The sequence below is a fragment of the Parus major genome, chromosome 2, assembly GCF_001522545.3.
Source record: "Parus major isolate Abel chromosome 2, Parus_major1.1, whole genome shotgun sequence".
NCBI lineage: Eukaryota > Metazoa > Chordata > Aves > Passeriformes > Paridae > Parus > Parus major.
In genome coordinates, this window is record NC_031769.1 from 111501945 (window position 1) to 111513715 (window position 11771).

The following is an 11771-nucleotide window of genomic DNA, read 5'->3' on the forward strand; positions in this document are numbered from 1 at the left end:
AACAATGTAAGCAGACAGGAAGTCTGCACTAATAAATATGCCCATTGGGCCAGTGCCACTGCCTAGCATGGCATAGATACGTACAGAAGGATTATACACTAAATGGTGCAAACACAGTCCAGTCCATCTGTCATAAACATTAAGTCCAAAGGCCACAGGTGCAGATGGCACTAAAAAGTAAAAATTACACCCAGACAGAGACCACTTCGTGTAATATGGAGAAGAAAAAAACAGCCCAGCAAAGCAAAGCAAAACAAAACAAAACAAAAAAAATTCCACTGATTTGTTTCCAATCAATAAATGTTCTCAGAATGTCCTTGGCAATCTCTGCTCCTTCCTTTCCCGCTGTCATTGTACATGCATAACATACATTTTATTTCACAAAAGTACTTTGAGCATTCAGGATCATTTTTTTATTCAGTTAAGTAGCTTTACCAGATATTTTGGCAAAAGGGAAAAAATTTTAAGTATGATTCAGTCCTTCATTCTAGTATGTTGAGAATAGAATGTATTTTGCCTTTGGAGGTGGAATGTTAGGCTCCAGGTATATTTTGAGGAATGTTCTCATAATAAAAAGCTCAATAAAAAGGAGGACAATATGCTTCTCTCCCTCATAGTCCAGATAAACAGAAAGTCGCATATGTTAAAGTTCTAAAGAGCAAAGAATTTCTGCTTTTAATCATTTTACATAACACTTGTACATCACATTGATTTCTCATACTGAAGTATTTGCGGATCATGTACATAAAGGTGGCTGAACACCACAGAACACACTGTACTATAGTAATATTTAATTCACCAAAGTTTTCTTCTTTTGCAATCACCATAGGCAAGTGACCAAATATCCAGAGCTAAATGGAAACAACTTTTTTGGAACGCTCAAAAAAGGTTCTAAAAACTCTTCCTCCAAGTGAAAGAAATCCTCAGGAAAAAAACTTTGTCTCTTCAAGATTTTCTCTTTATCTACCAAACTAACTGCATCTCAAACCTGTAGAAGTCAGAGTTTCAAGTTTGTCCTTTTTCAACCATACTTTGATGCAGTTGTGGAACTTGTACAAGCACTGGTCAATTTGTCAGCTGATTAAAGGAAGGATGCCAGCTCTACACCAGCACTCAAGAAAGAGTTTTAAAATTATAACAAATGGATTTTATCTTTGATGGGGTGTTAGACAGTGTTTAACAAAGAAACAAAAGCTATCCAACAATATAATCATATTCCAACTGTATAATCCCACTGAAATTCCCACTGGAAAACCCAGTGTTGTTTCAGAAAGAGAAATAGTTTTATCGATACCAATACAAATTTTCTTGCTACAAGAATAAACCTTATCTTTCCATTTTAGTCAGCATTGCCCATTGTGCCTCATTCACTTTACTCATGAAATCTGACCTCCAGAAATCAATGAAAGAAACCTTGATGATTTGCAATAGCAATATCTAAAAGATTTTATATGCTGATGTATAGGATGTGATGCCTTTTCCTTCTGGACAGAGTTAGTGTAACTGGGCAGCAGACATGGTAATCACAGAAATGATTGTGCATGCTGTTTCTTTGTTGTACTTGCAGCCAAGTACTGTAAAGATCTAATAATACAGAAGTGAATCAACTGAACGCTATTTCCAAAACATTAAAGATTTTTTTAAAAAAACCCAAGCTGTACAGCTTTTAATTTTAATTTTTAATTTTTATTTTTTAAAATTTTAATTTAATTTTAATTAAATTTAATTTTAATTGCTATGAGGTACTACCCATTGAGCCAGTGTTTGAGTATGGTCTCTACAAGAGATAACAATGGGCAGCATCAATCTCATTTTCCTAAAGTCTCAAATTTAAATCATTTAAGAAAGGACTTTTTTTGTGGGGCTTTTTTGTTTGTTTGTTTTTATTTTTGTTGGTTTTGTTTTTTGTTTTTTGTTTTTTTAAATCAAAAAGTGTGAACAGTGACTTTGAAGACCTGTTTCTTCATGTAATACCAGAGGATTGTAGTATTTAAGTTTTGCCTTACAGCTGTGGTAAGATCCAATGTCTCATAACCAGAGCACATTGCCATTTAATTCCCATTTAACAGCTGACTACCCAAAGTTATCTGGCTTAACCATGGATTGGAACTAGGGACTCTTCCAGTATCCAGTTTCTAAGTGTTTATTCCCACACTGACGCTGCAATGACAGCTGAGACTCTAGCTACTCCTACTTGCTCTGCTACCCCTGTCCTCAGTGACCAGGAATGACAAGAAAAAATTTCCTGTCTCATTGATAAGGTCTATTGGTGCAACTGTGAGACCTCACACTGCCATATTTTCAGTCAGCCAACTCTCATATTGCGTACAAGAACTAATAAACGTGATGCCATACCCAGCCTTCCAACGAAGTTTACTTACCACAGCAGCTGTGGTGACATCTACTCACACAATATTAGAGTTGTCATTTCCCACTAGCTCACAACTCAGGCAGAGTTTGCTCCCATTTCCATTCACACACTGTGCAAGTAGCCCTGGCAGATGGGTTCTTGTGGCAGGATGTATGGAAGGAATCTGAAGAGGTTTCATCATCCATCACCAGCCACTATGGCCCATGTCCTTATCTCCTCATCTCCCCCTGTGCAGCTGGGCACCAACAGCAATAACTAAGGATGATGATATCGGTGTTAAGGCTCAGGAAAGCAACAAGCCACCACCTGGACTTAAATCAACTGAACAGGACATGCTAAAACTATCCATGCAAAGAAAATAAAAAAAAAAAGTATTGAGAGATTATAAATGGAGAAGCTAATAAGTTATATATATTCTTTACCCAGTGAAGAATGGGTGGATTTCACAAGCAGTTGACAGACAGTTGTGTGATCAGACCTCACAGACACAGGACCACTGGGGACCTTCTGGTGAGTGCAGTCAGGCAAGGTCTACAGTGCCCAGGGAGCTGTAGCAGAAATTCCGTGCAAGGCCATGAGCACACTAGCAATGGTTTCAGAAATACTGATCTGGCAAATTGATACAGCAAACTGGGATCAGTGGGAGGAAAAAAAATTTGGGCAGGCTGTTTTTTGGGAGGAGACTGAAGTAGGAAAGAGTTAACCAGAGAGGTGAGAAATAACATCTAAAAATAGTTGTTAGAAGTTATGCAAGTCCTGTGAGCAGTGCTGCCTGCTGGGTATTCCTGCATTTGAGAAGCCCAGCCTGAGTCAGGTCTACAAACCAAACTTGTAAAAAGACAACACAAATATCAAACCTGTTTCTGTAATAAGGAGGAAGAGAGCTGGGCAGAGGTATTTTCCTTGGCCTAAAAGGACAGCATCTGGACAGGACAGATTGAACATTCTGGCACAACTCCAGGACTGATTACATTGGTATCTTCCCAGCCACTTCCTGATATCTTTCACAGTATGAATCCCTTCAGTAAAAGATTGATTACAATGTAGTCTACATTCCTGAGTATTTTCTACCAGTGACTCAAGAGGCTTAGTTTCTTTCCTTCTGCTTTTAGCTCCCAGTCCTCACTGTTAGTCATGTTGATTCGGCATAAAGAAAAGGTAGACTTCCAAATATTTGTTAATCACTCTCTTTGTTCTACTGTTTTCACTTACAAGCAAAAAATGCAGCAGATTTCTTTTGATTTCCTTTTCTTTCTTCCATAGCAAAAATATTCATATAAAATTTCAGGGAAAAAGAACAAAGCAGAGGATAGGCACCATCAAATCAAACCAAGGCACAGCTCAGAATCCATAGCCTTCGCTTCCTTAGCAAGAACATTCACCTCCCTGGCCAAACAGCTGTACTCTGTAAATTTCCAACATTCCAGGAACAACAGCAAGAACTACTCTGCAGGAAGAATCCTCCCAGCAAACATAGGAGGTTCAGAGACATGGATAAGCCCTAAAATGCCAAATTTTTTGTATTTTTCTTTACTGACTACGTGAAAACAATATTTTAGCCTTACAAATTAATAAACTACTACTTAACTATTACCCACTTACATGGAAAACATTATTTCAGAAGTTGACACACTATTATTTTCTCAGGATTTCTCTGCCTAAAAATGATTTCTTTTACCTGCAGGCATCTTTTCTACATTAAACAAGCCCTGCTTTCACAGTGTTTCTTCACAGGACATGTGCTGCTGCCTCCATTTGATAGTTCCCTGCTGAACTTGCTCCATTTGATCAGCTTCTGCCTTGAATGGAGGTACCCAGAACTGGATGCATTTTTCTAGGTGTGGCCTAATGTGTACCAAATATAAAGAAATCACAATTTTCTTTGATCTACTGGTGGTCTGCTGTTGACACAGGCTCTGCTTTTTTCCTTTCATCACTGTCAGCATACAATGTTTAACCCACTGTCCACCAAGACACTGCTGAAGTTACTGAAACAGCGTGGTCTTCTGTACAGTCCCCTAAGGAACTCAGATAAAAAGTTGGAGTATGAACCATTAGCCCCTGGATTTCAATGATCGATCTGTTTTCTACTCATGTACCTGTATGTCCATCTAGTCCATAAATACACTGCATCAATATTAGGATGTCATGGGAGATTGTGCTAAAAATCTTGCTTGTCAAAGCAGATGACAACCCTTGCTCCCCTTAAACATTAATCCAGAGAGCCCTCTCATCTCATTGTCATGCTTCTGTGTTGGTTAAGAATTAAAATCCATGCTACTCCAGACCACTTTTTTCCTAAAAGAACATGACATAATCATACCAGGTATAAACATTCATATTCTCTGTGGTCATCTTTACCACCAAAATTAAGCTGCCAGAAAATCTTTACTCATATGTTTTCTCTGAAGTAGCTTAAATCTGCTAGCAAAATGGAATATCTGTGACACATGTGATCACATGATTAACACTTCTATAGGAGCACTACTAATAAAATTATTACCGAGAAAAATAGAAAAAATATTTCTGTGAGTCAAGTTCATGGGAAATGTGTTTCAGTTTCATGCTGTTTAAAGCTGCAGTTAGTATTTTTTTCAGACTTTTATCCATATTTAATCTAATTTTAATGAAGTGTTTTCTTAAGTTTAACATCTTAATTCCTGGAAAAAAATATTTTCAATATTAACTGGTTGAAATCACAAAATATATTAATGAGCTCTTAAGTATCATTTCCCTGCAGAAATTTCAAAACATTCTGTGCAGATACATATACATATATAGAGATAAAATATGAATGTATTGATAACAACACAATATATAAAAAATAGATAATAAGTTTTCAGAGGAGCACACTTCTTTTTCTGGACCAACATGAAATCCCCAAAGAATAGCAAAATAATATATCCAAATAAAATTGCTATTTATTGCATTTTTAAAGTGTTGGGAAAACCTAGTGCATAAAATTGAAACTGCAATATGCCATCAAGATAAAAGAGGAAAAGGTAAACAAACCATGGAAAAGCAACAAAAAGAAAAAGTAAATGTACTTTTTCAATATTTTCTCTTTTGTGAAGTCTATTCTTAACAACCCCTTGCACTATATTGACTAATTACAAACATCTACTACAGAAGATCTTGAAGTGTTACAGAGCATTGACAGAAGAGTTATTCTGTACAGTTATTCTGTACAGCAGAGCAAATTATAGGATTCAGTGTTAGACAAGATTTGTTAAAAACATAAATATCTTCTGAAGTGGTTTTGCTTGTAAACATAAACATGAATATGAATTAAAAAACCTGAATTCACACTTATTTTATTTACAGTTGGCAGTGTGAACAAAAAACCCTTAGAAATAAATGTAAGAGGAATAATGGAAATTTTCTAGGAAAGGGGAGTGATTTTCAGAATTTCTAGAAAGCTTTAATGCTGCATATTCCTCAGATTTAATGTTGAGACCATGAGGTTCCTTAGCTTTAGGTCACCATAACCCATAAGTTTGTTGCTTTTTCTTTTTGTTCCCAGGATGTGTAAGACACTCAAGATTTGTACCAGCTCTGTTTGGACTTCAGCGAGAGTCAAAGAATATCGAGATTTTAGACTGGAGTCTAAAGTTTGTTCTTGACAAATGAGAAAGTGAAGAAATGAAAAACAAAAGCCTAGTATTGACTTGAAATACACAGTGAAAAGGGCAGGTAACAAACTCTCAACAGAAATCCAGGATAAGGCGAAAAACTCCCAAACCCAGCTACAGGATCCAATCTAATATATTCAGGGAAAATCAGCATTTCAGATTCTTAAAGTACACAGGAATAAGGACATCTCCACAGATATGTTTCAGTAAAATGATAGAACCACCAAAAATGAAACTGTTATATTGACATTTTCTTGAGATATATGTCTACATTTTCCAAAATTATACCAATTGCTTAGGCTGTCCATTTATTCTTGAAACGAGGGAAAAATCTATAATTTTTTTTTCCTCCCAATCGAATGTTTAAAATTAGGGTTTATTTGCCTACATTTATAATTTCAGTTTATTTGCTCTAATTTATTTATTTCAAAATCCACAGATTGATAACGTAATTACCAGCAAGGAGCCTGAATTTATCCAATTGCTGGTGCAAATGCCACAGTTTCCTTGTTTTGATGAGGAGATTTTCACTAGCACTGCTATCTCAGTCACTGATCACCACTGACTGAATCAGTGCTATTCCCATCTGGACACAAGCCCACATTTTTTTGATATGTGCCTAAACAGAATGCAAAGCTTTATAACTGAATGACAAATATCTTCATTTCAGGTAACATAAAGATACTGGTATTCACTCCTACACCCATATGCACTAAAAATGAAGAAATATATCCCTGAGTTAAACAAACATAAACACAGTTATATAGCGTCAGGATAATTTAACTACGCATAGCTACTTTGCAGGGAAGAACTTCTACAAACCAGCAAAAAAAACCCCAAAAAACAATAGATCAAAGATACCAGAAGAGAAGCAAAAAAAAAAAAAAAAAAAAGAGAACATGATGTTACTATACCAGTATGTATGACAGTAATACCACAGTCAAGAAAATATCAAACATTGCTCTCTGAGAGACTGGGAACTTCAGTGATAAGATAGACCTTCTGTTTCTTGGTCATGAACAGCTTGGCTCTAAACTTCCAACTTTGGTCAGGATGCAGAAAAAACACCAAATTTCTAGTATAGCTTTGCACTTGACTAAACCACACATTTTCAGCAATGTTATTTTGGTCTCTGAATTTTGGGGGTTTGCATTCAAAATGTTACAAAAAACCAAATAAAATTAAAAAAAAGAAAGAAATAAACAAGAAAGCTGACCAGATGTTGATGAAATTTAACAAATAAGCAATCTTAACTGAAGAAAGAGTCCACTTGGACTTCTGGCCTTCAGCATCGACTGCCTAAAACCAGAGCACTGAGTATTAAAAAATAGAACCTTAATTTCAACCTCTGCACTACTTTTCAGGAAAGGCAATTGAGGAGAAGGGCTCCCTCCCAACAATAACTAATGAAGAGAATCAGTTGCTGCAATTGAGCACTTTTGCTGTGACTCAGCTAAGCACAACTTCACACAGCCTTTTAAACTAACAAAAAATGAGAGAGATATGTAAAAAACAACTGGAAAATATCATTTGTCAAAATGCTGTGGGCAACAGAACCCTTTGTGGGGGAAGAAGGTGGATTTGACTTTTGTATTCAAGACTATTTTTTCAAAACACAGTGAAATCCAGGAGTGAAATCAGTACTTAAAGTTATTTCCTCAGTTTTAAATAAGAAATTAATTGAGAGGAATTTGGTGCAAAGTTTTGGTAAAAATTTCAGCTCAAACTGGAAATTGTCATTTGACTTACCATCAGTTGTATGCCACTCTATTAGATTGGATCCTGTGTTATGAAAAAGAAATGAGATTATTTCTAAGTTTCCTTTGCCCCAGGGGAAAAAAAAAAGGTGAAACGAGCCTGTAGAGGTTCTGGTCTCACCACTGAGTCAAACACTTCCTTGGCTTCAGCAAATCCAGAACTTTATGCTACATGTATAAAGAGAGACATTGACATGAAAACACGTGGATTGGAAAACCTGTGTGCAATGTTACCCAGAGGATTGTAACAAAAGTATATCACAGGTCAGATACACAACAACAGTTTCTAACATCTCTCTCTCCTTCCCACCTCAGTTTATACTGCTGATAGCTGCTAGAGCCAGCAGGGAATCCCTCCCCTTCAGTAATCCCCTTTAAAGCCCTTGGAGCTTCCTTCACACTCATGGCACTCAGCACAAGTGCCTGTGAGGAAGGGTTGCAGAGTCTCTGTCTGGTTCTTTTTTCACTTTTAAGAGCATAGTAAAGCAAATGAAAAGAAAGTATGATTTTCAAAGGTGTTGGATTCTTTCTAATGCCTCCATAATCAATTTTAAAAAGCACATGAAAGGAAAGCAGAACAAGTTAAGAGGATTTTCAAGAATATTTACTGTTTGTATGTCTCTACTCTGTTTAAAGGTACAGGAAATTTCTCCCTAACATCATAGACAGCAGATGTAAATTGGTATTAGAATCAAAGTAGAACATAACCCCTTTTATCTGGTGATAATCTTTTTGCAATTCCTTGATATTCAACAATCACAATTCAATAGCAACCTACTTTTCAAAGTACTTAGTTAAAGTGTAAGGAAATAGAATGGGGGCAGGCAGGTTGCTCTTTCTAGATCCACAGAAAGCTGCTTGAACAGAAGCTTTTCAGAGAGGAGACTTTGCAGCTAATATATAGTGAAGGATCTTTTCATGCACAGACTATAGGCCGTGATTCTTTTCCTTGCTTTAAATCACAAAAGGAAACCACGAGCAAACAATGCCTTTAAAAAGAGAAACAAAAGATAATTCAACTTTATATACAGAGTCTGTTTGCCTCCCCACACTCCCCTGCATATCTGTGTATATACATGAGGAAAAGACTTTTAAAACACCACATAATGACAATTATCCAATTTTTTTACCAAAAATGAGAAAAAATCTGTTGTTACTCTAACTTCAAATATTTGAAAACTTGTTCTCTAAAAATTATACTTTCTCCTACATTTTTTTTGCTATTTAGCCATCAGTTAGACATAGTTATCACTACAATATATGTAAAAAGTATTACACATTGATTTCAAAAATGATTCCACAAAATAAGGTTTCTAGCATCTGTCTGCTAGCTATAACATGCAACAAAATGTGTTTTGTTGCTTAAACTGATCTGTTTAAACACTGTGACATTAACATATTATCACAAGTATGTTTAATCTATCTTTTGAAGGGGATAGCAATATTGGCTGTAAGCTGCTGTAAGCCTTTACTCTATTTTAAAGGAAAAGTTAAAGATCAAAAGTAGAGAGCATAAATACACAAAGCCTTGTCCCTCTCCTTCCATTTCAGCACTCTGCACTGACCTCTACTGGTTTCTCCACTTTAGGTTTCATCAGTATGAAACTATACATTTTCATTGAGCTTTTGTATTCTTTTCTTCAAATTCAGGGATGAAGTACATTGCATCCCACCCTGCTAACTTCTCCTTAACTTAAGGTCATAAATAGATCAAGTTTACACTTATTGTGTAGGCAGTTTATCTGTAGTGAATGAGAGTCTGCTAAAAAATACACCTCACAGTATATATGCAGCTGAAATCTGAAAACTCTATCTTAACACATTTACTATTATTAGTTGTTTTTTTTTTAATTTAACTGCTATCTCATGTCTCATGTAATTTGCCTTATACAATTCCAAACATCTGACCTATGACGAAGATCAGAAGTACTACTGCAACACAAATACCAAAGTTGTGAATATAAATTTAACATCTTCAATCATGCCCATCTGAAATACTTCTGTTTCACAGAACATGCTTCTCTCTAGAAGGTTTTTCAGTACAAATATTAAGGCAGACCTTGCAGCTTTTATAACCACACACCAATGGATTGAGGTACAGTAGCAGGCTTGGCAATATAAAAGTATCACTGAAAACTCTTTGTCAAACCAAAGTCATTACCCTGTCTTATTGGGAGGAGTGATGAACTCACCACATCTTTTATACAACTAAATTAAATTTAAACCAACCATTTTTAAACTGATGACAAGGAAAAAAAACAACCCTAGTTCTTTATATGCTTTACAGTAAAAAGCAACTCTAGTTAGTCATAAATGAGTGAGCAAACTTTTCCATCCTCATTTACCAAAGAACACTTTCGTTGTCAGCAAAACCCAAAACTTTCCAATTTCAAAAGCATACTTTTAGATCTCTTTGTTAAGAAATTCTTTTAAGTATGAATAACATACTTCTTACATATCATGAGAACTCGATTTCCTCTCACTTCTCCACTGGTGGCTCTAAACAAACTTAATTTTTTTCAGTCACCTGTACTGTCTGGAGAAAAACCCCGACAACTGCTGAGCACAAAAACAATGAAGCATTGCTGTTCTGTTGAAATAGATAGTAAAGCGGATAACATATTGTTAATTCAGTTTTATAACAGCAAGTTCCCTATTATTCACCAAGCTATTTTGTGCATTTTTGTTTCATTTTCCATGAAAACCTTTCTACATCCTGGATACAAAATCCCCTGAGCCCGGAGGTGCTGGTGCCCCGTGCGCTGGCCAGCAGAGGGAGGAGAGGGGGTGCCCCAGTGCCCGCAGCCCCCAGGACACCGCACCCCCTCTGCTCTGCCTCCACACACCATCAGCTTCACTGTCCGTGCTGGAAACCCGCTCCTGGCCCTGCCCAGAGAGCTCGATGGTTCTGCTTTGTGTGGCTTCTCCCCTTACCTTCCCCCGGGGACTGAGGATGGCTGTCCGCAAGGTTGCTCTCGCCTGGTCTTGCTGGGTTTGCCACCGCTCCGACACTCACGCTGCTGCTCCTAGGACTTGGATGAACAACTGGATCTGATCTGCTTATTGTCTGCTGTGTTAGAAAGAAAACATTTTGATGTTCTGTCTCTAGAACTGGGCCTTTGCTCAATGAGCAAGTACATCATCGTTCTGAGATTTGCAAATCAGCCTCTTTTTCCACGTGCGGGAAATTGAAAATCTCATTAAAACTTCCTATAACTTAAGAAGGACTGAAAGACATTGATTTTCACTAAACAAGGTGTTGACTGGTTCACCATGAGACTGTCTTCTTTCCAAAAGGCATTTTAAAGCAGTACTTTCGTCCAGCTCTGTGCAAAATATTCCACAACAGCCCCAATAACTTTTTTCCTTACCTCTGGTATTCCAGTGAGGTCACATTCTGTTAAAAACATCCTGTCAAGCTTGGTACAAAAGGGCTCCAAAGAATCAGAATGCAGAAGCTATGCAACTTGCTGACTAACTTTGCTCTGTGTTATTTACCAACCACACAAAGAAAATGCTGTCTATTCAAAACACAGTTCAAAACTCTCTTCACAGAAAGTGAGTGAACAAACAGTCCCATGTCCGATGCTGTAGTCACATCTCCCATGAGGCCCGGTGATAGCTCTGGGGCATGGGACGGAGTGACACCACCAGCAGTCACTACAAGGCACTTTTGTAAACAAGTAGTGTGTGTGTGTGTGTGTGTGCAGAGGAGAAGGAGGAGGAGGAGGAGGAGATGGGTGTTACTCTTTCTCTGTCTTAACATTATGCTTTATTTGCTTTATCAAGTTGAAGCAGAACTTCAGTCTACTTGGTGCATTTGCTATAGTCCTTGCACAGGATTTTCCTCATTATAACTTTTATTTTCTTCCAGAAGGGATCTAAAAAGAACACATGGAATTTTTGCAGGATCTAGATTTGGAATCCTGGAGCTCAGTTAAGTAGCAAAAGTTAGTTCACAATCTTCCAGACTCATCACAGAAACTGAATGACTTAATCTATTTCATGACC

General features: G+C 37.0%; 1 protein-coding gene across 1 annotated transcript in view; it reads right to left on the reverse strand.

The window, feature by feature from the left end:
- ST18 (ST18 C2H2C-type zinc finger transcription factor) overlaps positions 1–11313 on the reverse strand; it is a 166224-nt gene extending 154911 nt beyond the window's left edge. Inside the window, exons 1-2 of the mRNA XM_015617267.3 lie at positions 11132–11313; positions 10695–10830 (exon numbers count right to left, since the gene is read on the reverse strand). Coding sequence (XP_015472753.1) covers positions 10695–10830; positions 11132–11170 — 175 coding nt within the window. The 5' untranslated portion in view covers positions 11171–11313. The remainder of the gene's footprint in view (positions 1–10694; positions 10831–11131) is intronic.
- Between the last annotated feature and the right edge of the window lie 458 nt (positions 11314–11771).